This window comes from Parus major, chromosome 7, assembly GCF_001522545.3.
Source record: "Parus major isolate Abel chromosome 7, Parus_major1.1, whole genome shotgun sequence".
NCBI lineage: Eukaryota > Metazoa > Chordata > Aves > Passeriformes > Paridae > Parus > Parus major.
In genome coordinates this window covers 771,259-797,699 of record NC_031776.1, presented here as the reverse complement: position 1 = coordinate 797,699, position 26,441 = coordinate 771,259, and the positions used below count along the sequence as shown (strand labels likewise).

Below are 26,441 nucleotides of genomic sequence, written 5' to 3'. Positions count from 1 at the left end.
GGAAAAAGAAGAAGGATATATTAACACACAGTCCAAGGGTTTGGGAGCTGAAACAACGTGCAAGTTAGAGAATGTTCTTTCTTACCCTCCGTCCATCAGATCCAATTTCTCCCTGGGAAAAGAAAAGGACAGTAAATCAGACACTGCCTGCATCTCAATCCCACCTCACTCTTGCCTCTCTCTCGCCCTTCATTTACATCCTGAACCCATTTTCTCTTCACCAGACGGTGATCAAAGCCTGAAGGAGGAGACAGGCTTTGCAATGCCCTTGGAAATTCCTCCCCAGGTCCACAATTACATGTTAATAGGGTTGTTATCCTTCCCCATCACAGCTAATCCCTCCTCTTCTCATCAGAAAGGAGTGTGGCCCCTGCCAAGTGCTCAGCCAGCCATTCCATCTCTTCTTTCTCACCTTCTCTCCTTTCAGCCCTGGGACACCCTGGACAAAGGAATAAAAATACAAACAAACAAAAAACAAAATCGCTGTGTTAGTGCCTGGGCAATCAGCAGGAGTTGAGGGTAGAGGTCTGGGGTGGGAAATGGGCAGGTGAGAGGGAGAAGCAAAGCTCCCCTTGCTTTATCAAAAATCAGGGAATGCAAGGAGCTCAGCCATCGGCTATGGGATTCTTACCTTGGGACCAGGGTATCCGATTGGACCTTCAATACCTGGGTCGCCCTTCAGGGAGGAAGGCAGGGAGAGTTAGCTTGAGGTCATCAGAGATGTAGCAGACAGAGGGAAGGATTTTCCACAACTCACCTGTCGTCCCTTCAGCCCAGGGGAACCTGGCTCACCCATGTTCCCCTTTGCACCCTAAAGAAAGGAAAAACCCAGCATAAGTCCAGGCTTGGTGCTGACTGAGAAAGTGGCAGTTTCTGGGAGATCAGAGCACACAGCTGGAGCAGGAGAGTGGGACACCCTGTGCATGTGTGAGCTCTGCTCTGAGAGTGCAGAACTCAGCAACAACTGCTGCCTCAGTCCTGGTGTCCTCAGGTGCCCAGGTGTCTCTCTGCACTGCAGGCAGTGCATCAGCCTTGGCACAGACATGGGCAAACCAGTGCTGGCTGTGTCTCCCAGGGCCAAGACAGATGTTGGGGGGTATGTCCCACCTGGGTGCTACCTGAGAAGGCAGCTGAGGTGAGGTGAGGTCTAGGGCATCCTGCAATGGTAGTGGCAGGCAGAAGCATTATTGTTTTTCTCACAGCTTAGAGTAACTTACCTTCTGCCCTCGGTATCCCTTGGGACCAGGTGGACCTGCAATCTCCAGGCAGCTCATCTTGTAGCACTGAAATACAAGAAATTAAACTGAGGTACTGACAGTGTGCATCCTCAACTCAGCTCAGCTCTGCACCCATGGCTCTGCACATGCCTCTCCCCATGAACTCAGGGCTAAAACCTATTGAGTCAGGGCTGAGGCAGCAACAAGCACACAGAGAAGTGCTGCCCATAAATTAAGAGTGGAAAGTTGCCATGAGCATGTTCATTATAGCTTGGCTCTGGGCCCAGAATGAAAGAACAAAACTGCCAAGTGTCAGAAGTGGTGGGGGCTTGTGGGCATCTGTGGTCATCATGCGACTGGCATGTTCTTTGGTGTATCCCCTGCATAATCCTCCCTCTGTGTGCCAAGCCCTGCCCCTGCAGTACCAGCAGGGCAGAAGCTTCAGCCAGGGCAGCACTTAGGGAATGTCCCTCCAAGGTGATGAAGTTAGTCTGTTCCATAGACCAGAACCCATGAAGGTGAGGGGGAGGCAGGGAGTGAGTTCAGGGTGCCATTATAACCCTTGGATAAGGGAATGTGTCCCCAGACTCTGCCCTGATCCATAGGTGAGAAGGGACCCATCCCATGCAGGTCCATGCTGTTCTGGGGTGTGAGCTGGTCTTCTCTAACTAGGGCAGCTTAAACCTGTGTCGTGTGGCAAAGGCATGAAGATGCTGCTCACTCACCTCCCCGTAGGCTTCGTGTTTCTGCAAATGAGAGAACAGGAGGAAGAAGATCAGTTAAAGTGCTCAGTTCCACGGGGGAGACAGGAGCCCACCCTTGGAAGGGTGTGTGATGGTAAGGGAGAGGAAGTGGTAAAGGTCCCCTGGCTGTAAAGATGCCCTCGGGAGAGCCCCTGATTAACAGCATCTCACAGCTGGGGTCTGAAAGACCACACTGATGGTGAGCACTATCTCAGTGTGGCCACATTACCCAGGGAGCAGGCTGGGGTATGGCTTGGTCTTCAGCAAGAGCCAGGACTAGGGTGGCAGCCTGCCCAGACTTGCTGGGAAATGGAGGCACAAACCAAAGGGCCCCAGCTAAATACCAGAAAAAGGCTCCACCTTCCCTACTAGAGGTTATATCCCAAACCCAACAGACGGGAAAGCACCTGTTCCTCTTATGCCCCCCACTCCCCTCCCTGCACCTACCATAGCCTGAATGATCCTGTCAATGGTGTTGATGTCGATCTCCAGGGTATCTCTCTGGGTGATCGCGTAGTTGTTGCGATAGAGCTCATGTGGCAGGTTGGCAATCTCCCGCAGGCCCTGCTCGTACACCTTCTCGCTGGGGGCCACTGCAAACAGCTTGATGCCCATGTCTCGTGCCCTCTCAGCCTGCATCTTCATCCCCCCACAGGGGCTGCCTGTCACGTGGCCGTCAGTGATGACCACTGCGAAGTTCACGCCGTTAGCCATCTGGGTCTGGATCTGCTGGGTCATGTTGGAAATCGCACAGTCCGTGAAGGTGCCCCGGCCCAGGTACTTGATGGCAGACAGCCTGGGCAGGTAAATGTCTTTGCTGCTTGTCAAAGGGCTGTAAATTTCTACCACGTCTGAGTAATGGAGCCCACCAAACTGCCAGGTGATGTAGACTCGGTTCTGGTAGAGCTCACTCTCCAGTTTATCAATGAACATGGGGATGAATCGCTTTATTTGGTCCACAAGGCTCTGGATGGGCACAGTCTGCAGAGCCACGCTCTCCGAGGTGTCAATGATGAAGTAGACATTGATGGGGCAGTTCCTCTTTTCTGCATGGGGACATTTATTCAGACAATATCAGAGCACTTCATGCACCACCTTCGCTGTCCCCAGGACACTCAGACCAAGTGTGTTGCCAGAAGAAGCACAAGTCCCACCTAGCTCTAGAAGTGACACTTCTGTTTGGGTCAGATGGTTCCCCAGTGACCAGGACTTCTAACTCCTAAGATCTGCTATAGAATTACCGAATAATTAAGGTTGGAAAAGATCTCTAAGATCATTGTGTCCACCATTAATCCAGCACTGCTTTGTACTGAATCTATCTTGAAAACCTTGCTTTTTTTGGTAAGAGTCAGGCTGGAACCATGAATCACCTCTGCATTGTAACTGAAAAGTGAGGAAAACATCAGATTTAAAGTGAATAATTTTCTGGCATCAGTTAGAGAGCTGAGTGCTAGAGACCGACTGGTGTTTGTTACTGCACCTGCTGGGAGAGACCACCACTGGCAGATCCCAGCTCTTCCATCTCTATCTCTCTGCACGCCAAAGCAAACCTGGAAATGTGAGTTTGGGTGGAGGATGGTGCTCCCCACAGATGGGTTGTTACCACAGGAGTGCAAAGGGCCTGGGGAGGTTGAATGTCCCACTGTCAGTCCCTGACAAGCAGGTTCTACAACTGATCAATGTTTTTGTTAAAACTGCTGCCCGCAAAGATGACCCAAATTATTTGGTTAATACCTGCACAAGAGGTAGGACTGACATCTCCAACATCCACATCAAGCTGAGCAGCATGGAGAGGAACTAGAGCCACACAAAGAAGAGTGGGAAACAAGGCTTGTTGGAACATCTCAGCAGCCCCTCAGGATAATCAGATGTCTGTGGAAAATCACAAGTTACATGTTAAACATGATACACAGTCACCTGACTCTGTTGGTATGACATAATGCCAGCCAATGTTCCTTGTATACCCATGGAGTGAAAGGACAAATAGAAAACCCCTTGAAGAAATGCACACCTTTGAAGTGCTCAACCCATCACCAGGCCTCCAGGTGCACGTGGGAGTTTATTTCATGTAGTGTTACGACAACTTAAAGCAGCAGAAAAGTTAGAAATCTAGTCTGCATAGTTCTTAGCAATGTATAGAAGTGTTCAAAGGAACACAGGATTTGAAAAGATATTCTCAGGCAACACTCAAGCAACACTTGTCAGCAGCATGGAATGTGGAGGAAGGGGAGATGAACCTTTGTGTCTAGAGGACCGCAGAACCAACCAACATAGCCCTGTGGTAGCCCAGAGATGCTTCTCTGCATGGTGCCCAACCCACCACTAACAATAAAGGGGCATATGGGATGTCTGTTACGAAAACAAGACCTAAATCCAGTCCAAAAAGAGAGCTTCTTTATTCAATGTTTTTTTTGGGGTAACTTTTGGAAGAGTCCAAGGCTTGAAGGGACACTGAGCATGCCTTTGGTGTCACTGGCAATGCAGGGGGAGGGCAAGTGAGCAGTGCAGCTGAGTTGCTGCCGCAGGAACAGCACTACTGAAGAATACACACAACTCAGCCCTCCTTGGCATTCCTTGAGACCTCTCTCGATGTGGTGCCCCAGCTCATGCCTGGTAGGAAATACCTTGTCCCAGTTTACAGTGCCAGCTGCACTGTACCACAGGCTTCTGCAAACTGCTCTATGCTGGAAAAGTTGGTGTCAGTGCTGCTGAGACCCTACAACAATGACAGCCTTCCTCCTCACTAGAGCTTGTGCTTATGAAAGAATTGAGATTGCTCAGCCTAGAAAAGAAAAGGGTCTGGGGTGGCTTTACAGCACCTGCCAGTACCAAAAGGGGCAACAGAAGAGCTGAAGAGGGACTTTGGACAAGAACCTGGAGTGACAGGACAAGGATGGACAGTGATAGGACAAATGGCTTCCCATTGCCAGAGGGCAGGGTTATGTAGTGAATTGGGAGGAAACTGTTTCCTGTGAGGGTGGGGTGGCCCTGGCACAGGTTGCCTACAGAAGCTGTGACTGCCCTTGGATCCCTGGAAGTGTCCAAGACCCAGATGGACACTGGGGCTTGGGGAAATCTGGTCTAGTGTAAGGTGCCCCTGCCCATGGCAGGGAGTGGGATGGAATGTTCTTTCAGGTCCCTTCTGACCCAACCATTCTATGATTCTATGAAGTCCCTGCACAAGTCAGTGTGGCTCAACTTCCATTGTGCTGCAGAGAATAAAAGTGGTATGGTCAGGATAAAACACTTTCATGCTAAAGGAGTGCTTTAATTAAGATCAAGATTTCACCCCTCTAAGTCTACTGCAGGCTTTCCTTGTTTTGTTTGCCCTTTATAAAACAGGGCTGCAGGAGATCCTCATCTTTTCTAGGACACAACAGCTTTGAGCCTTCAGCACCATTTTAGAGCATGCCTTTAGCTGAGGAAGATGGAGACATTAACTTTTGGAGACGCTGGGAGCACTCAGGGCTTTGGCCAAGTGTCTGACTCATCATTGCATCCTGAGTTTAACCACCTCCCTCTCTCCCTCCTTCTTTCCCTCTGTGTGTGTGGGTGGGAAGGCACTGTAAAGCAGAGCAGTTGGCCTGCATGGGCAACCCGGACCAGCTCTGGCACAGGATGGCTCCTGCCCACAGCTCTTGGCGCCTGGGACTGGGTCAGTGAAGCACCACGGCCTTGGATACTCCATTGACAGAACAGCAAGGCAGGAAAGCGATTCCTGAAAACACAAGACTCAACTCACTTCCCTGGGGTCCTCTTGCACTGTCTCCTCTATCCCACTCTGTACCCCGAGCAATGTCAGTCTCCCGCTCTCCCAGCATCCCGCCTGGTATTGACCCCCGGACACATGGTGGGGGCGCTTCTGGGAGCTCCAGTCCCCACCTCAGGGGCCTCCAAGGCTGGGGTGGGCAATGCTGCCCATTTTGTCATCCTCAGAGCACCACCAGCTGATGTGATGATGTTGCAAACCCCATAACATTTGACTTAAAGTCCCACCTGCCGCTGCAAGATACTGCGCTGGAAACCTCAGATTTCACCAGTACTTCAGATTTAACTGTTTTCTGCATGTTGTAGGCAATTTTTGAACACAAACAGTTCAAAAAACTAATGCAAAGAGCAAATTGGAAGCTGACTCATAATGCCTGAACACTTGGGTCTGCCCATCCTGTTCTTCCTTGACACTTATATCTCTGCCAGAGAAAGACCTTTGTTCCTGTGAGGCCTTCTCTCAGTATTTGTATTTAAGAGTGTATCACCTCTTTCTCCATGAGATTCACACAAGGGAAAAACAACAGGGAATTTCTGGGGGGCACTATTTTGCACTATTCTCCCTGAATGAGGGTCTGTGCTCCTACCTCAGGTGCAGAAAAATGCATAGTCTTTGCTGCTCCCACACGGAGATCTCAGGTAATCTGGCTGTTACACACATAACCGAAAAATATATGGACTTACCTAGACAGAGCCCTGCAAAAAGAGTGGCCTTGCAGGAGGACCTAAGTTCTCTCCTTGCTTCTCTTCCCAGCACAAGCAACTGAACCAAAAGTGATATTATGGCAAACAATTTAATTGCAGTTGTTCAAATGTGCAAATTCTGTCTGGTTATTTCTGCTCTCACGTCTGATTATCACTTAGAGCAGATCTCAATGCCGTAGAAATGTCAGCTCATGCACCTGGACAGATAGAGTCATGGTCTGCCTTATCCCACACATTGATATTCCTGAAGTTCCCCCTGGTGCACTGTGTATGTCTCCTCCAACACCAGAACACCCATTGTAACTGAACAAACTGTTTCCCAAATTTGCAAAGATTGAGATGCCCTGCTCTCTAAGCTAACACTGCTTTCAAGGAACTTATCTAAAGCCACATAAAATTAAAGGCACACAAATTGCATTACTCTCAAGAAAGGAGAGTTATGCTGGCTGTGCTAAAATATGCAGAATAAAGTTTGAAGCTTTCCTGCTGCTCAGCCCCAGCATTTTCCATGGCCATGCCCAGTAGGCAGTGCCTGTGGTGTCAGTCACTTGTGCATGCAGCATTTTGTCCATTCAAGCGTTTGATAATGAAACTAGAAAAGAAAAATATGTCCCATTTGGAACAAAGCTCTTATAAATGCACCTCCTCTTCCTTCTCGTTTGTGTGCTTATGGATTGCACGCTGCATGAGGAGGGAATTTCAGTGGTGGTTGCAGCCACTACCCAAACGTGCCTTGTAATATTAATCCCTGGGCAGAGCACCCAGGGGAGAGGTTTCAGCTACAGGGATTCCAGATCTTCTCCAAGTCTCCCAATGTAATTATCCTGGGATTTCAGCTAGGGAAAGCCCAGGATGCAGGAAGGCTCGGGGGAGCAAACCCCTGCCACCAAGTGCAACAAATTCACAGGCATTCCTAAATGACCTGCCACCTCCCAAAATAGAGGAGCTTGTGCTGATGTAATTTAGCATAAATAGGAGACAAGGACCACAGGTGAGTCTAAATTGTATCTTCTGAAATCCCAGAAATCAAGGGGGAATCATGTGGCAGAGCAGTTCTTTGCCCTGCTGCTACCATTTCACTGTAGCTCCTGAACTCAGCTCAGTTACCTCAGGGAAGACTGGTTCAACAAATCCATCCTCTCCACTGAGGGATTTTCTAGACCTGTGGCCCTGGAAGTTTGTGGCCCACCCTACTTACACCTGGAAAAAAACAAAACTTTGGGAAAACGCCCAAACTAGCCAAGAGCTGAAAGTAAAGGAAAAAATCATATTCTCTTACAGCAGGTACTATCTAAACGTGAAATAGACACTTTGCTGTAAAGCCGGTAAGCAGGAGCATACACAGGCTGAAATTTCAGAGGGATTTCTGTTCTTCCTAGCTAGAGCCGCATCAGTAAGTAGCCACAGAACCCCTTGTACTCGGAGTGAAAAAGTCTGCCTACCTGGAAAATAAGGTCATCAAAACTTTTCCCCCAGATCCGTCTGCAGCGTGAGGAGACAGGACTTGATGGAGTGGCCGGTGTCAGGAAGGCTCCCGCATCCCCGGCTGGACGGTGGCTCCGGGCTCTGGGTGCTGGGATGTGCGAGATGAGAGAGCGGGAGGAGCAGCGGAGGCGTCTCCAGCCCAGTCCCGCTATTCCCCAGCCGTCTGGAACTGCCCTTTGAGTTCCTCCTCCTCCTCCAAAATCGGGCAGAGTCGCGTTTGCAGTAGCTCCGAACATCCACGCAGAGTCACTGTGGGTCTACCGAGTCCTGGCAGGGTCCCCTCCCCTCCGCTCCGACGCGGCTCGGGCTGGGCTGGGCTGGGGCGAAGTTGTCCCCTCTGGAGCTGAAGGCATCTTTGTTTGACGCGAGCTGGAAGAAGTCTCATTTTTCCATGATGAGAGGCCCCTTTTCAGGGTTGGCATTGCTGCCCCACATCTTTATTTATACCATCAAATAATCTTTCTCCTTCTTCCCCCCTGCCGTCCTGCTCCTCTTTCCATCCTAGTAACGTGTCCTGAGTGGAACAAATGAAAAAAAGAACATTTCAATAAAGAGCAGTTTGCACAGAATCATGGAATCATTGCCCTTGCAAATATCCAACTCTCGCTCAGAATCAGCCAAATCGTTTCTATTAATTAATTTCTGGGTTTGTAGAATCATGGAATCATGGAGTATCCTGAGTTGGAAGGGCGTCACAAGGATCATGGAGTCCAGCTCCTGGCCCTGCACAGAACAGCATCAAAAATCACACCATGTGCCTGAAAGCATTATCCAAACCCTCCTTGAGCTCAAGTGCTTTGTTACTGTAGTATTTTTAAAATTATTTTTAAATTCATGAGCTATTTTTAGTTCTTCTAAATGAAAAATAGGGGCAAATGTCCCAACAAAAAATATGGAGAACAGCAGTGACTTTCAGGAACACTGCCTGTTGATCCTTGAGCTATAATTTTGTTTTGAAGAGCAAAAGAAGGATTTTGTGAGGCTATTGCTTTCCAGGAACTCTCCTGCAGCTCTGAATGGGTTGGGATACTCTGGAGTATCTTTAGTGGAGAGGAGGGGTCCAGATTTTGCTGACAGTGATTTACCAGACAGCATCTGAGATGCAAACCATCCACCTGCCAGTAATCCAATGAACATGCTTCAATCCCAGCCATTTTTTTGCCTGCTGTGTCCAAGCTCTGTAATGTCCATGGGTACCCATCCATGATACTTCTAATCCATTCAATGCAGCTGTTTCTAGGTGAACCTGCCCCTGCAGAAACTGTTTCTCCAGCAAGAAACCTTACCATAAACAACTGGACAACACATCTGTCCCTTGCAGTGCTGGTGAGTGGAAAGGAGCAGAGCACAAACTTACACCTTCACATCTCACTCTCCCTCTTCCCAGACTGTCGTGTCTTTTCTCTGCAGTTTCTTAAGCAAAAGACCTACATTTAACTTTCTGTGTGTGCTTCTTGAACTTTCTCATGTTAAATCAAAACTTTTCCTTGCAGCTTGACATGACAAAATGTCTTGTTCCTGAAAGGATTCTTATATATTTTACAGCACAGCTCCTTGCTGTACACTTTCCCTTCATAAAAAAGGCAATCTTGGTGTTTCTCCCTGCCTAGATATGTATTTGCATGACATTTGTAGGAATATTGTCATCTTCACACCACTGTCACAGATGGGTACACCTGGCAAGTTCCTGTCATGTGTTGGGGAAGTCTGACACACATGCACACTGAAGTGGTAGAAAATGGAACAAAATAACCTCAAAACATCCTGCTGCCTTTTTTTTTTTTTTTTGTGGGTTTTTGTTTGGTTAGTTGTTTTTTTGTTTTGTTGTTTTGTTTTTTGGGGAGTATTTTACATCTTCTTTTAGAACTGATGTTAAAGGCCTGAGCTAGTTTACTGTCATTGAGGGTTTTTTTCTTAAGAATGGGCTGAGGACATAGGAAGCTCTGAAGGCAAATGTACTCTCTTTAGCTCCTTTTCCTAATCCTAAAATAAATTTCATTTCTTTCTTTCTCCTTTCAGAGGAACTGGAGATTTCATGGAAAGATATTTTGCAGAGAATGTACATGGATATGGATTAGTTACTCACTGTCTATGTTTGACTTGGTGATCTCGGGGTTCTTTTCCAGTCTTAATGATTCTGTGATTCTATCTGACCTGCAAATTATTATTACACAGAACACATTGTACTGAACAGATACTGAGTATTCCATTACATTTAAAATGGAGGGAGAGGAAATGTAGGAAGATGAAGGGTAGAAAGAAAGACAAGACTTGTTTATCTGCTTTCCTCTACAACTCTATAGAATTGGAAGTAAGGCACAGATGGCTACTATTACATTTACATCCCCTTGTAAACTGAAATGTGTTTTATGGTTTGTTTAGTTGTTCCTTTATAAACTGTGTATCTGCTCTTTTTTTTTTTTTTTTTTTTACATCTGACTTGTAACCCTCAATAAAATGTGAACTCTTGGTTTTAAACCATGTGTGTACATGTGAAACAGCTTTATAGCTTCTCTGGAAAGCAGCTACTGTAGTGCCTTTGTGTTTGTCTGTGATAACAACCACCCTTCATGCCATTCTGATGTTATACTGCAGACTCCAAGGGTCTTGTTTTCTAACTGTAAGCAGAGAACCAAAAAATGAGGCCAAGATTGTTAAATGCTTACTGACAACAATGGATGCTGGTTTTCAATTCTTTGTAAGCATGCAGTTGATATTCTCAGCATTTTCACTGATGACAAGCAGAAGGATGGATTTTACATTCTTTTATAGTTGCCATTCTTGGAAATTCTTGATTCCTATTCACAGAACCAATCAATGCTTTGGGCTGGAAGGGACTTTAAAGCCCACCCAGTTCCACTCTGGCCTTGGCCAGGGACACTTTCCATTAGATCAGGTCACTCCAAGCGTTGTCCAGCCTGGCCTTGGACAATTCCAAGGTTGTGACTTCCAAGCTCAATTCGTACAGAGTGTTTGAATTCCTGCACCCCAACAGGCAATTCCCTGCTCCTCTGAGGCTCAGGGCTGTAATTCTGCTCTTCCTTGCTGACTTCTCTCACCCCCTGAAGTGCCCCAGTCCCTGCAGACAGGGCTGCCTCCAACCCTTTCATTTTCAGCCAGTTCTTCCCTGTGTTTGTGTAGTGGGTTCAAAAGATCATCTCTCCTGGTTGATTCATTCAGCAGCTCCATCAGGAACCTGCCTTCAAACAATTTCACAAACCTCTTGTGGTGCTTATTCCCACCCTGTGGCTCTAAGGACTTCTCCAAGAGCCTGAAGTACACTTCATCCATGTCTTCTTCATCAGGTCATCTTCAGCAGAATCCTACTATAACATCCCCTGTGCTGGACCATCCTGCCAAAACGGACTTGGCTGACTCCAAGGCATCTCTGGAAGATCTTGTTCAGGAGAAGAGATCTATTAGAGGAACATATATATATATATATATATATATATATATATATACACACACACATACACATGTGCATATATATATATAAGAAAAGAACATAAACTTATTTTTCTGGATTAACCCGGTTTATGCATGGGAACAACAGCTCTCACTGAGCCTGACATTCTCAAGTTGTGGCAAGATGAGGCACAAAGGGGAATCTTTCTGAAGAAAAAAGCAAATATTCATTTGATGCCATATTTTAGCAGCATTTCCTGGAATTTAGGCCAGTAAAGCCAGCTGCTCCAGGATGTTTAGGGAGTACTCATGAAGACACAAGTACTACCTGAGGCTTTGCATGCTTTTTCCTATTTTAATATCCCAGTGTTAACTTTTCAGTCTCTTGCAGCTCTTATTTACTTAGCACCCAGTTTTTATACACAGCTTTTGTGTGCTTGCAAATTGTTGCTTGCTAATACGTAAGGAAGGACTGTTTGGAGTTTCTAGAATTTAATTTTCAACAGTCCCAAGGTTTTCCCAACCTACAGCACTTTTGAAGCTCTGTCAGGCACAGGCCTATATCTGTAGCCTTGTGTTTTTTTACTAGAGCTCAAGATCCTTAGGGGATGAAGATGTCCCAGGTGCAGATACCATGGTGAGAAAGCCTGATTCTTCATGAGTTCTAACAATCTTCCCGAAATGGTTGGTTAGACCCCACTAGTGTGTAGACTTTTGCTCCAATATTTATCTCCTGTCTGCTCATGATTTCCCTTCTCAGAATGGGTTTAAGGACACCAGCTTGAAGAAACAGCAGGGACACTCCTGTGCACTAGGTGCACTATTTTTTTGGATCTTTGGAGTAATTATGGCCATAAAGATGAACTTGCAAAATACTGTACCTTTAGTTCCTCAGCCCAAGCTTATTGTCTAGAGTCAGCTTTTCCATGGTGGCTCAGCATCTTCTGGAGCTGATCCCTTCTGGAAGGTCAAAGTCCCGGAGTGTTTCTGGATCTGCTTACTATCATGGAGTGATATCATGGGGTGGCAGAGCCATCTCAGGCATTTCAATGCCAGGGAAAGGAAGGGTGCCCAAAGTTCTCCCAGAAGTGCTAGGGCAACACCAACACAAGATCATTACATGAACACAAAAAGCAAATTATTTAGGTTTAGGCTGGATATCAGGAAAAGGTTCTTCCCCAGAGGGTGCTGGGGCACCAGGCTCCCCAGGGAAGCGACCAAAAGGCTGCCAGAGCTTCAGAAGCATTTGGACAACATTCTCAGGGATGCACAGGGTGGGATTGTTGGGGTGTCCTGTGTGGGGCCAGGAGCTGAACTGGATAATCCCTGTGGGTCCCTTCCTGCTCAGGGGATTCTTTCTATATGAAAAATTGGAGGACAGGGAACAGAGACAGACTGGGGAAAGGACAACCTGAATCCCTTTCTCCCAGAATACTTGCCCTTTTACCAGTTTCCCAATCTGTGCTTTTTGATGCTTTTCTCTCTTGCAGCACATTTTTTTTCCAGGCAGCCACATAGGATGGTTGAATCCCAAAACTTGTTGACTCATGGAGAAGAACCTTTGCATAGTGAAGCAACTGCATTCCAGCTCCCTGGCAGGGCAGAACCTCAGAGAGATGGCTGATGCCTCTGTGGTCTGGAGCACATGCTGGATAATTCCAAGATATGTCTGTGGAGATTTCAGGCCATCTGCAGTTTTGCAGCACTGGGTAGGGAGGGAAAAGAGTTAAAACACACAGTGTGTGTCAATACAGCCAGAGCAGAACAACCCAGCTGCATTTGTTTTGTTTTCTTGTCACCAGAGAAACGAGAAGGAAAAACTTGCAGTGGTGTTTCTGTGAAATTAAGGGAAAAAAAACCCACATAGTTTATAGAGGAAACCTCATCCTCCTCCCTAGGCTTTTACTGGTGATGGTTCCAAAAAAAAGTACATTTTTTAAACTTAGTCACATCCCATCCCACCCCACCCACGGTCCTTAACACCGTATACAGACCTATGAAAGAAATTTCATTTTTCTTCATATCTAAACATCTGCTGGAGCCTGGAGGTGCAGTCTACAACGCCCCCCCCACCACCCACCCCATGAAATGACTACTCTGGCTAAAGTACAAATAAAATAGACTTTCTCTTTTAGATTTCAACTAACTGCATGAATAATATTCCCTCAATACATCCTCATTATACTGAACCATAAATCTATGGGGGACACTTTTGCAATGACTAATGGGTATAAATAGAAAGGAAAGGAATTAATTCTTGCCGTATCCTGGGAAAAGAGGGGGCTGAAATGAAGCAGATAGGGAAAAAAAGGTGCTTTTTTCTGAATCTGGGGGTATATTGGTGTGGGCTGCTGCACTGGGAGGGGCTGGCCCTGGTTTCAGGGACTTCCTTCAGGAGGTGCCTGGTAAGGCCTTCTTGGGAGTCAGTAACTGAGCTGGTTTATTCAAAATGCTTAATAGTGTCTTTAAGTCCAGCACTGTCTCTGCAATCATGATATTCTATTTATATATGATATAAATGAATGTTTCCAGCATTAGCCCTTGTATGGAGCTGAATCCTTGAGGCAGATTATGTCTAATTCCCATTTCAATGTGACTTGTAAAGAGGAATTAGAAAGGAAATGTGAAAAAAAAACCTAACACTGAAATCAATGAGAGAAGTTTCGCTGGCTTTAGGGGCCTGTTATTCAGATCCTAAAAGAAAATCTGTGACTTCAAGGTTGCAACTTGCTACTAAAGATGTTCATCAAGAGACAGCATTAAACTGAGATTCTTGAAAACCCTTAATCCTCACGTCCCCACAGGAGGTGGGGGGAGGCTCAGGAATGAGCTCCTGCACTGGTAGGGAGCTGTGTTTGGTACTCATTTCCATTCCCCCAAACTTCTTCTCTGGAAGACCAGTGCAGTCCTGGAGCAATGGATTCCATTGTTACAACTTTCATGACCTCAGTATGGGGCCAAAGTTTTCAAGGTTAAATTTGCAATCATAATAATTTGCAAAATATTTGAAACCCCAAAATTTTACAGCTGATTTGCATCTTGCTAACAGTATATGCCACAGGCACATGCACAGAGGTGCCTCAGAACTAGAGTGACACCCCCTGAAATCTGTGTCCACCTCAACCATCCACTCAGGAAGCAAAATCCCAACTTGTCTCCTTCCTTGGCCTGGCTTTATGTGCTGAGCCCTTCAGGACTTGCTTCCATCCACTCAGGCGGAGGCTGCAGGAAGCTGCCCACTCTCCAGACATCCCTGTTTGGGGAGGGTGGTGGGCAGCCTCCCAGCTGCTGTTCTTGGGGTTGCTGAGCTTTTCCACTGCTCCATGGCTGCTGCTCCTCACGTATTTGATATGGATCCAGGGAATCCTGTGCAGCCCTCTGGCTCAGCTCCCGGGTCACGTACAGCAGGGTGTTGCTTGTGCTTTTGGCACAACACTTAACATCTCCTTTTCCCTTACACACATGCTGGAATTCTCGCTCTAACAAAAAACAAGGCCCTTGTCCCATTTGTGGCTCTCCTTATGTTAAAGAAATTTAGAATTCCATAATGAATTGTCCTCCTGGCCAAACATAACACAGCAATAAAAAAATTCCCTCTCCCATCACGCAAGCTGGGAAGGAAAACAGTATTTGCACCAAATGTCATAAAAGTTTGAACAGGAGTTTCAGGCATGTTAGAAATGTAATATAATTAGATTTGTAACCAGTGTTAAGACAAAGATTCTTATCTGAGCTGTTTTCAAAGGTGTTACTACAAAGTAACAACAAAAGAAACCCAACAAAGAAAACCCCCAACAACAACCCCAAAACAAGGTTCATTATTAAATTGGTATTCCCCTGAGACAGAACAAGTACTCTTCAGAGTGAGTTAGGAGAGCTATAGTCCATCCTTCCTTGGATTCCTTTCTGATGATACCTTAAATCAAGCCAAGAGATCAGGGAGACAAGGAAGTTAAATTATTTTTGTCAGAGACGGAACATCCCCTTTTACCAGGGTAACTGAAAGTCTGTGCACTTAATTGGAGCATTAATGCGAGCTCAATTTCCAATGTCAAATGAAATAATTTTGATCACTCACACAGTAAATAATATCTTATGTTTATACTCACTTTCCTTATGGCTGCCAGTGGAATGCTTATCTGCAATCCAAAGAGGCCTGAGATTTTCCAGCTTCAGTGTGTGATAAACAAAATGAAGAGTGAGGAGGGGGAAGTGCAGGCATGTACTCACTGGCTTCTACATACACTTCCTTTACATACAATTTTTTTACAAACATTCCTTCTTTTACCTGGATTTCTTCTTTTTACCTGCAGTTCTTCTATGGACGTTTCTTCACCCTCCCTTCTGTCCCTTCTCCATCCAGGCTCTGGCAGCCTCTGTCTACAAAGATAAAAATGCAAAGAAAGACACAGAAATGAGCAAGAAATAATGCATTACTCATTTTTTAAATAATTGTCTTCCTGGGCATAGAAGTCAGAGTTTCATTTTACATTATTTCCCCTGCATCACTCTAAGGATGATGGACATTACCCACCTTGAGTGCCTCTTCAGACAGCAGCAAAACCACAGGCAATGAATTAAAAATGTGTTCTGCCATGAAGTCATGAAGTACATAATTTGTGCCTCTCCTAAAACTGTGGTAGTGGTTGTGACAGGTTCACCTGCTCACAGGAGATGCCTCAAGGTTTAACAACTGAATTTGTATGAGCTCAGGCCAATGTGAATATCCCCAAGAGCAGCCCAGGTTTGTACACCTCACTGCCTCCAGAGCCCACGGCCTATCTGCTCAGCACCTCTCTGTCAGACACTAAGAGAGAAAAGGTGAGTCTGTGACTGAGATACCATCCAGCAGACCCCACCCTCAGGAAGCATGAGGACAAGCACAGTGAGAAAGGATGCTGGAGCAGGGAATGGGGAAGGAAGGACTTGCAGGAGCCACTGGAGGCCCTGTGGAGAAATCAGCTTCCCACATCCCGTCTGGGGAATCCGGATAATTGAAGGCTGTAGGAGTACTTAATAGAAAACCCCAGACCAGGGATGATTAAGCTCTCCAGGCTTCTCATCAAGAACACATGGATCCCATTGAGAGACCACAGAGGACAGACCCCTCCTTGGAAGACGATCGAGGACTGGCAGCAGGACACAGCAGCTGGGTTTGGCAAAGCCTCTGTCCCGCTTTGCCTCTGGGAACAAACAGCAAGCTTGCCTTCAGCCCAGGGTTTTGCTCTTGAAATCTTTTGGAAGAGGTGTAGGAGCACAGAAGGTGCTAGGTCTTTGCCCCTCAGAAGTTTTGGGGGTATATGCTGCAGCCACCAAGAAAATCTATGGCTGTAGCACACCAGAAAAAGATTATGGCCTGGGTTTGCTTCCTCAGAGCTGCCATGAGCAGCTACATGAACCATGAGCAGCCACAGCCCCAGTTTCAACAGCATTATGTGACTTAAGGGTCCTTTGCCAGAACTGGGAGTTGCTTTCATGCAGCCTAAAGTCCACATTTCAGGAGAAAATGTGTTTAAGAGCTGCCATTTGGATATGTTTGTATCATTCCTTCATGACAAAGTTATTAATCAAAGTTATTATCATTTATTAAGAGACACGGTCCACAGGTGCTACCTTTCCTCATGGACAGTTTGATTTGGAATCAGTCTCCCTTGCCCTACATAACTCTCTCACCCTACAAAACACCAAAAATTAAGAAGTCATTAGAAGTTTAAGCACACATAGGAGACAATCTCCACTTCGTGTCCCTGTGGAGGTCCTATAATAACCTCCCTGCTCTCCCTGTCCAGAGCAGACATCCCAAAACACATTCACCACTTGAATATTCACCTATTGCAGTCTCCATGGCCTGTTACTCCATGGGGCTGGTCCTCAGAACAGCAGGATTGACCTACAGCTCCACATATCCCTCCACTTGTCCCTCCAAAAGATTTTCTGCCCTGCACAAGACACTCTGTGTCCCAGCAGCCTGTTCTCACGAGCCATGGGCTGCAGCCTGCCCAATCCAATGTCCCATCTCCATCATAGCTCCCCATTTCCCTGTACTAAGTGTTGGGGTTCCCCTCTAGGTGGTGGTGGGGTCACTCTCTTCTCCCAGGGGCAGTTTCAGTGCTGCCTCTCAACCAGGATTCCCCATTACTGCCCCATAAGCAGCTCCTTGGACCCCCTAAATCTCCAGTTGGACTTTCCATCCCTGACAGGTGAAGGTCCCAGATCCAGGCCAGGAAAGCACTCAGCAGAGGACCCACCCCAGTGACGCTTCTGATCTGGGGAGAGTGCTTTGGAGTCTCAGTCCTTTCTGAGCTTCTCTCCTGTTCTTCTCTCTGTTTGGGTGGAGAAAGGACTGGGTAGGACTCAAGATTCTGGGAAAGGTTAACAATAACAAATAACTTGGTTATTAGGGATGAGGGTGAGGGATTCTACACTGTGATGGGATGGTTTTAAGTGGCTTTGATCTTCTTTTCTTGTATTCTTTGCCATAACAAGAGCTGTAGACAGGATTTCCCACAGCAGGTCCCGGCAATAACACCACATTTGTTCTTCCCACAGTGACTCCCTGTTCAAAAGAGCTGAATGCTTTGATTGTGGAGGAATCATCTCTGGCAGAGATTAGGCCTTTTTGGCTGGAAAAATTGATGCTCTGTTTGCAGAAGATTTCTCCAGAATTCCTGTATTTCTACAGAATATCCAGAACCCAGCCAAAGGTTTGAAAGGAAACAATGAGGTTTCAGACATGGTGAGGTTACCTGAAGGAGCATGTCAGGTCAGTGCTCCCATCTTAGCACCCTTTTTGTAAAAAAAGAAAGGCTGGGAGGGGGGTCCCACCCCACCTGCATCCACCTCTTTCATACACTAAATTTCCACAAAAATACATGGAGCAGGAGCAACAAGTACAGGATTTTCAGTGCCTTCCTGGAATCTGGCCTTAAATGAATGATAAATTATTTTTCCAATCTGGTGCCCTGGGTGAGGAAAATTATTTGGGGCTTTTTTCTCAGCTGTTATCAGGCCACTGACACATGTTCTCCATGTGGGCAGGACATGGGGAATTGGCACAAGACAAGTCACAAGATGGGGTGCAGCATCCCAGTGCCGTTCCCCCATAGGCTGCAACTCTAGGCAAAGTAGTAAGCTCACAGCAGGCACATCCCTTTTCCAGCTTGGGTCATGAATCTGCTTTATCTGCCCTAAAGCTCTTCATAAGCCAGGAATGCTTTTTCCCATTGCCTTGCTGGAGCAGACTGTAGCGTAAACTTGCACATCTGTAATGCCTGGGGGGTACCTGGATCCCACATGTTGAGTCCCTGTGACCAGATCCTCTCTTCCCAGAGGCCAGCAAGGAGCACTCGGGAGCTATTCAGGATGGGCACAGGCCCTCAGGTCTTCAGCATCTGCTCTCATGGCCACCTCTTCTCTTGGGTCCCTGGCAGGACCAGGCACAACACCCAGCTGTGCGCAGGGACAACCAGGTCACATGGCTGCAGCTTTCTCCTTCCAGCTTATCTGAGCCCTGGGCAAGGAAAATATTGACAACCACAATGACATCTGTGCTCCTGTCACCAGATGGGCACAGCACCCGCTTCTGGCCAAAACGATCTCTTAAGGAATCCCTGGAGCATCCTGGGTTGCATGTTCCTGTGAGAGAGGCTTCAAATGTAAGGTATGAGTATACACAGCTGGCTTCTCCTGATGTAAACCCATGGCTTCTCCCTTTTGGAGGCTTTCCAGCTGTGTGGCCATTGGAGGCAAAGGGAAATGAAAAATCCCAGCCATAAATGGAAACGTTTGTAAGGGACGGGGTCAGACCAGCTGCCAAGTCACAGTTATTGCAGGATGACTAAGCAGCAAAGTCGGCACAAGATCCTGCACTTTCAGTAACTGCTGCTCTTTCACACAGACAAAAACTATGCAGATGCATCCTGCCACTCCCGCACTATCCCAGATACAGCTTGGTGACCAGAGACACAAAGACACCAGGAGATCATAAGCAAGGGGATACCTAGCTCCTGAAGCCTAGTTGGGGGTGCTCTGAAGCAGGGGTGGTCCCAAATCCAGCAGGATTACCTTGAGATAAGAAGTTGGGAACCATTTATAAACTTATAAAGATTAATCCACGCTTTCCAAGTCCTTTCTGAGTCAAAGTGATGCACTCAAGAGGGGAGAACATCCCTCTATAATATTCCTTTGCCTTGTGTAGTGCCTTGGGACTGCAGAGTGAGAAACCCTCTGAAACCCTGACAAAGCCAGGACTCTGCAGGGATTCTGTTACATCTGGTGACATGGGGTCCACCAGGGTCACAGCTAAATGGTCAAGGCTTGCAGTCACCATCCAGTCCAAAGCCCTGGCTCGAGCAGGGTCAGCCAGAGCAGGATGTCCAGAACAGTGTCCAGGGTTTTGAGCATCTCCACAGATGGAGAGCACATAACATCTCTGAGCAACCAGGTCCAGTGTCTGACCACCCTTACTCTAAAAAAAAAACCAGTGTTTCCTAGTGTTCAGGTGAAATTTCCTTGTTTCAGTTAACACCTGTTGCCTCTGGTCCTGTTAAAATCACTTGATTATTAAATTTCTCTTAAGGTATCAGTGAAAGCTATCAGGCTCTGATTCATTGAATGATTAACATTTAAGACTACATTTCAAACATTTTAATGGAACTCAAGGGTCTTTTTGGAGGATTTTGATGCAAAATTTCTGGAAAAAATGTGCACTGCAATCTATTATAGATAAAATATTATGAAATATAATATATATTATAATATTATAATTATAATATATAATAATATATATTATTAATATAAAAATCTATTTTTACTGATGCAGCACATGTGTCCTACCTAGTGTTGAACAAGCAGACATTAACTTTAATGCAACAAAAACAGTGTTTGGGGGGTCAACTGAGCACTTCAGTTTCGATTTCACAACTGCACAGTGAACATGTGCTTCTAATCTGGCTGTCAAAGTCATAGGACTGAAAACAAGCGGGACAAAATGGTCACATTTTGATTCAATTATGCAAGCTTATGAAAAATAGCATAAAAATCATAGAATCAGAGAATCTCAGAATGGTTTGGGTTGGGAGGGACTTTAAAGTCCATCCCATTCTCCCTTCCATGGGCAGGGACACCTTATCTACTAACCCAGATTGCTCCAAGCTCCATCTAGCCCTGAACACCTCCAGGGATCCAGGGGCAGCCACAGCTTCTCCAGGTACCCTGTGCCATGGCCTCCCAATCCTCTGAGTAAAGAACTTTTTCCTAATATTTCTTCCTAATACATAACACTCTGCAAGAGCGGAAGGGTGGTGTGAACTCTTGGATCCTAAGCAACTATTCACTTCTGAAACAGCCTCCAGGGCCCCCTTTACAACTAGTGACTTGTATGGACCAGTTTGTCACCCTCTGACCTGTCTGATAGAGTTGGACAATTTCACTCCAGACACGTTTACTTTTTGGGTCTGCTATTACAGAATCTGTTGCATAAAGGAATCAAAGGAGATAGGTTCTCTTCCCATGTTCCCTGCAGTCTTGGTCTTGGGCAAACTGCTAATTTCTTTGTTTTGCAGCACCCCACCAACAAAATATCTCCCAAAAATATTTTTCCAGCTCTTGTCTTTACCTAACAACCTACCAGACGTCACAAGCAAAAAGTATTACTCTTTGTAATTATTATTTAAATATCTTTGTCAACTACCTCATTTAAATATGTGAGACAGGTCCTGGGATGTGTCAATGCCTGGGTTATGCCATGGCTGACACACCATTCAGTCATGGAGCATTTACCATCAGAGTGGTTATTGGTCATGTCTTGCCACATTAATAAGGGGCTTCCCAGGCCCTTCAAAAAACCATACAATGTGAAATGAGGAACCCTGAATTCACAGGGAATCCCAAATCCCCTTGTGACAATCAGGAGAGGAATCGCTCAATTTGTGTTTGATAGAATCACAGAGTCACAGAACCACAGAATATCCTGAACTGGAAGAGACCCACAAGGTTCATTGGGTTCACTGCCTGGCCCTGCACAGACACCCCAACAATCCCATCATGTACCTGAGAGTGTTGTCCAAACACTCCCTGGGGTCTGTCAGCCTTGGGGCTATGACCATTCCCTGGGGAGCCTGGGCAGTGCCCCAGCACCCTCTGAGGGAAGAACCTTTTTCTGATATCCAATTTAAACCTCTAAACTTAAACCTCAGCTCTAACTGTCCTCTCAGTCCTGTTACTGATCACAGAGATGGGTGTTGCCCCTCCACTGGCCCTCATGAGGAAGCTGCGGATCCCAGCAAGGTGTCCCCTCAGTCTCCTCTTCAGCTGAACAAACCAAGTAACTTCAGGTGCTCCTCAGTCAGCTTTCCCTTCCCCATGTTAGAGTCTCTTCTTTGAACATACCCAAGCAGCTGTGAGGCCCAGGGCTGCTGCAGAGGGTAACCTGTGCAGGGCCATCCAGTTCCTGCCTAGCAGTAAATGGCACTTCAGCAGGACCCTGTTGTGCCTTGAGGCACATCCGGGGCTGCTGTGGGGATGGCTGGTTTCAAGCACAGAAATCTGCCACATGTTCTCATTTCCCCTGCATGCCAGACCCCTTTTGACACACTTTTCAAAGGAGCTGTGGAGTCCAGATGGGGCTCATCCAGCCGCCCTCAGCTATGTCCTGTTCAGTACGTGCCCAGTGCTTCTGGCTCTTGGAGCCAGGAAAAACTGCAATGTGCAGCTCATGGCCCAGGATTTATCTGGGACAGGCTTGCTTCAGAAAAGCTGGGTTTATAAGCTGCCTTGAAAAATCTCAAGGACTTCAAGCCCCATGGAAAATATTGTGTGTAACTGTGTTCAGCTCTCACATTAACCAAAACATAATGTTGTGTGCAGGGATAATTTTACTACCAGTGGTGCTATTAGAAATAAAAAAAAAAATAATCTAGGCCAGATTTCCCATTTATGCTGAAGTAAGCACGACTCAGATGAAAGAGCAAACATGTGGGTCCTGAGGGTTTGGACTCTTTAGGAGTAAGAGAGGGATTTGCAGGGATTTCAGAAGTTATAGACAAGCACTTCCATGTTTATGAAGGTTTGAACTGCTTTCTAAAGCCAAGGCAGGAATTAAACAGCAACCAGGCTCTGGCACATACACCTTCCCCCCTGCTTTTGGAGCACTGAAAACTGGGGACCTAGGTTATTCTTGCTGATTCCTGCCCTGCTTGCTTTCTCTTAAGCCACGTAAAATGCTAATTGAGGGGAATGGTATTTGATTGTGAGGACAGAAGGAAAGAAAGAGAAAAACTGAAGGGGGCAACCTTAGAATCACATTTAAGGATCTTCAGGGTCTTATTACACCAGATCTGTGCCATGAGGGGAAGCCTGCTTCCAAAATGGTGTGCTCAGGCCCACACTGTCTGCGGCCTGTCCTGCCACTTCCTCAGGCCAGGCCCGGGGCAGCGGCAGCAGAGGACAAGGGAGCTCCTATAGAATGTAAATGTATTTTTACATGCCAGACATGTCTTGAAATCTTGGCTGCCCTCCCTGGCAAAGGCTCTGGCTGCCAGGGCTGGCCTTGAGATGCCTGGATTGCAGCACGAGTCATGCAGGTGGGCTGGTCTGGTTCGGCCTGACTGCAGGAGAGACATTTCTGACATGGCAGAATTCCCCTTCTGGTGTGCACCAGCACCTGAGAGTAATGTGCCAGGAATTAATCGTCGCACTCCTAACACTAGAAAAGCTTGTTTCTGGAAAGCAGGAAGGACATCAAAGAGCATCATCTCTCATGCAAAGGGCGAGGAGAGATTAGCAATGAAACTACCAACTTCTAGTGATTTTTGACCTGGCAGACAGCAGTGAGCATCCTCAATGAAAGGAAAAAATGAAGCAGATTCAGGGATGGTCCTGAGAAAGGACTAGCTCCAAGGTTTGGATTGGAAGGGACCTTAAAGCTCATCTTGTTCCAACCCCTCGTGACATAAGCAGGGACACCTTCCACTAGACCAGGTTGCTCCAAGCCCTATCCAACCTGTTCCAGGAAGGGCACATCTGAGGGATGTGGGCACCACGAGGTCTGGCAGGCTGTCTCTTCTCCTCAGCTTGATTCTGCAGAAGGATGCTATTTATTTCCCCTCGTCAAGCCTCTCCCAGGCTTGCCTCTGTGACTTAGAGCTCTCTAATGCTCATATTTTCCAGGATAACAGGTCAGATTTCAGCTTCAAAAATTATTTGCTGCTGGCTGGTGGAAGCTTGAGGATAATTCCAGCTGCATTCTACTGATCCAGATGTAAAACAGAGGTTGCCTTCCTCAAAGGTTGTTTCAAAGCTGCCTGTGCACAGACAATTTGTGACTTAATCCCTTCCCGGTCTCCAGGACAACTGTGCAAAACAATTTGTCTTGAGGATTTTCTTGTCAGAAGTCTAGTTTGGGTTTTTTATCTGCTCCATGGAATGGCTTTGCCATGTCCCAACGCCACCTTTATGACAGGTAGAGGTCTCAATACTAAGGAACAAGCCTTTGAACTTTCTGCCATAGCCTGACCTTGTTGTGCTCCTGCAGGCCTCTGACACCTAAAACAAGAATTGAGTGTCAGGTCATAAGAGAAAAAAGAAAACACAAGTAGGAGACATCAGCTGATAAATAACGCCACAAAGAAAGGAGAAACATGACCTCTGTGTGGGGTAAAACATACCATAAAAGTAGAAAATGGGCTTAATGACCTCCTCATGCCTTATTCTTGGTGACAAAAGAAACCTGTGTTTGATGAGGCAGCATCTTTTATGTGGCCACTAGATTATGGATTAAAAAAAATGTTCTTAGGCAGAGGCTGAAGTCTGTGGCTTTACCAAGACTGCTACAGCTTTGTGCAGTCAAATCAGATGACAATGTAATGGTAGATGGCCCTCAAAGTTTCTTGCATGGTTTTTCCCCTCTAGGAAACTCATCTCAAGAAACAGTTTATCTCCCAGGACCTTTAGAGGCATCCAGAAAAAAGAAGAGTTATTTACACCCCATCCCTTGAAGTGTTAAAAGACTGGACAGGGCTTGGAGCAACCTGGATGAGTAGTAAGTGTCCTTGCCCACAGCAGGGGTTTGGAACAAAATAATTTCTAGGATCCTTTCCAACCCAAACTATCCTATGATTCTGTGATTCTGTAAAGTGCCTTAACCAAAAGTGAAGGGAAAAATAAAACAACTCTCCAGATGTACATGGTAAAGGGCAGAAAGGGTCTGCTTTACCTCCAGCTTCTGCTATTTCTTTCCATTTTCCTTTTTTAATATATTGCCATCAAGAAGAGACACCCCAGCTGCATTCTTGTCTGGTTCAGTAGCTTGGATGTTAAATGCCAACATTTTCACAGGAATGACAAAGCTGAGAAATGTTTCCTGCTGGTGTCTGCAGAGATGGATGGGACCAGGAGTGCGGCTGTGCTGAGGCTTTGAGCAGGTAGAAGGTCTGCAGCAATACTTTGAGGGGAATAAGTTATTCCATGCATTCCCAGTCCTCAGCGGAAGGGCTGTGCCACTGCCACAGCGTGCTCCTGGGAGCATCTCTGCAATTTCCATGTGTGACAGGGATGTCCACACATGTAAGAAACTAAAAGAAACAAAAAACAAAAGGAAATAGAAATTAAGCAGTGTCCCTTACTGTGCTCAGAAGTACATCTCACCTTCCTGGTGAGGCCCACCTGCCTGCAGTCCCACTCCTGCCACACATCCTTCAACATCTCTGCTGAACAAATATACAGTTTCCATGGAAAATCATAGAAAACAGACTCTGTGGATCCAACCTGAAACTCCCTATAAACAATGAGGATAAATTTATGAGGGGCAAGACCCTGGTAGAGCATCTATGTTTGCCTGTAGGCTTAGCTATGGACAACCAGGAAAGGCACTGTCAAGTGCAGATAAAAAATTGTCAAATTAAAGCCTCCTCAGCCTCACCAGACCATAACAACCTATTTAGTCCCATTATTACATAGATCCCTAAAATCTAAGTGACCTAATAATGGATGGGAATTTGCAAAAACTAAAATTTTTCTCCCACCAATATCCCAGAGGTGCACCATGCTTTGGTGATACTCCTTCATCCCATGCAACATTATGGGAGGCCATCAGCTCCCTAAATCCTTTACCTATAGAGAGAGGATGATGATGATGTGTGTGCTGGGGGCAGAGAGGGAATGATCTTCCTCTATGGCCTTGAGTTTGCTGAGAATTAATTCTGTGTGTCAACCCCATATTTCTGCATTTCGTAATAGGTTACAGCCTTTCCTCTACTGTTTGTTCATGATTCTTTCTCGGGAAAAGCCATGAAATTGAACTAAATAATGCACACCTTAAACTAAAGCATGCTTGGGAATATGAGCTAAAGCAAGCCCCACAGCACAGAGGAGCAGAAGGCATTTGAACACTCAGTGATTTGGCTGTCACAGCTAGGAGAGGCAAGGCAATGGATCTCTGCTCCTTGGGAAAGCCGTAGGCACAGGAAAGGCACATAAATACACAGTTCAAAATCATCCCAGAGCAGCTGGGTATGTCTTTTAGGAGTCCAACCACACCAGTGAAACGGTCTCAGCAATCCTTCCTCAGCCATCACCTTCCCATGAAGGGCTGTGAATCAGTGCTGCCTCAAATGAGGAGCATTTAGTCAGAAGAAAACAGAGAAATGTGGCCCAAATTCTGTTGCTGTTACATAAACCCCCTCACCAAACATCTGGAGAACATCTGAAGTTTAACAAAGCAGGCCTGCAGGCAGAGGCATTTTTGACCTCCCCTGTAATGGAAGCACAAAAATTGTGCCTAAAAAGAGAGGAGTGAATATCACCAGAAATGGAACACAAAGTAAGCCCAGCATATTGGGGCCAACTTTGTCCCAGTCACCTGACAGGGCTTCCACAGTCTTACCTCAGCAGTGCACAAGAATGGGGAAAGACAAGGAAACAGTGCTAAACACAAGGTGCTGGGCACTTCTGAAAAATTCCTGCTTTTCCTGGGAAAGCCACTTCCCACCCAGTTCTGGTTAAAATTGTGTTTCTTCTGGACAAATTGGAATTTAAAGGGAGAATTTAAATTTCTTTCTCTAAATGACATGGGAAATGATGGGGAAATCTGTCAAAATCTCCAAAACTGAGGCTCAGA

General features: G+C 46.2%; 2 protein-coding genes across 2 annotated transcripts in view; one reads left to right on the top strand and one right to left on the bottom strand.

The window, feature by feature from the left end:
- Window positions 1-8,083, bottom strand: part of COL6A2 (collagen type VI alpha 2 chain) — a 25,314-nt gene extending 17,231 nt beyond the window's left edge. The window contains exons 1-9 of the mRNA XM_015633978.3: window positions 7,876-8,083; window positions 3,695-3,832; window positions 2,408-3,006; window positions 1,943-1,963; window positions 1,218-1,283; window positions 758-811; window positions 632-676; window positions 413-439; window positions 86-112 (exon numbers count right to left, since the gene is read on the bottom strand). Of these exons, the coding sequence (XP_015489464.1) occupies window positions 86-112; window positions 413-439; window positions 632-676; window positions 758-811; window positions 1,218-1,283; window positions 1,943-1,963; window positions 2,408-3,006; window positions 3,695-3,803 (948 nt within the window). The 5' untranslated portion in view covers window positions 3,804-3,832; window positions 7,876-8,083. The remainder of the gene's footprint in view (window positions 1-85; window positions 113-412; window positions 440-631; window positions 677-757; window positions 812-1,217; window positions 1,284-1,942; window positions 1,964-2,407; window positions 3,007-3,694; window positions 3,833-7,875) is intronic.
- TRPM8 (transient receptor potential cation channel subfamily M member 8) overlaps window positions 1-26,441 on the top strand; it is a 688,444-nt gene that overhangs the window by 515,172 nt on the left and 146,831 nt on the right. The window lies entirely within an intron of this gene.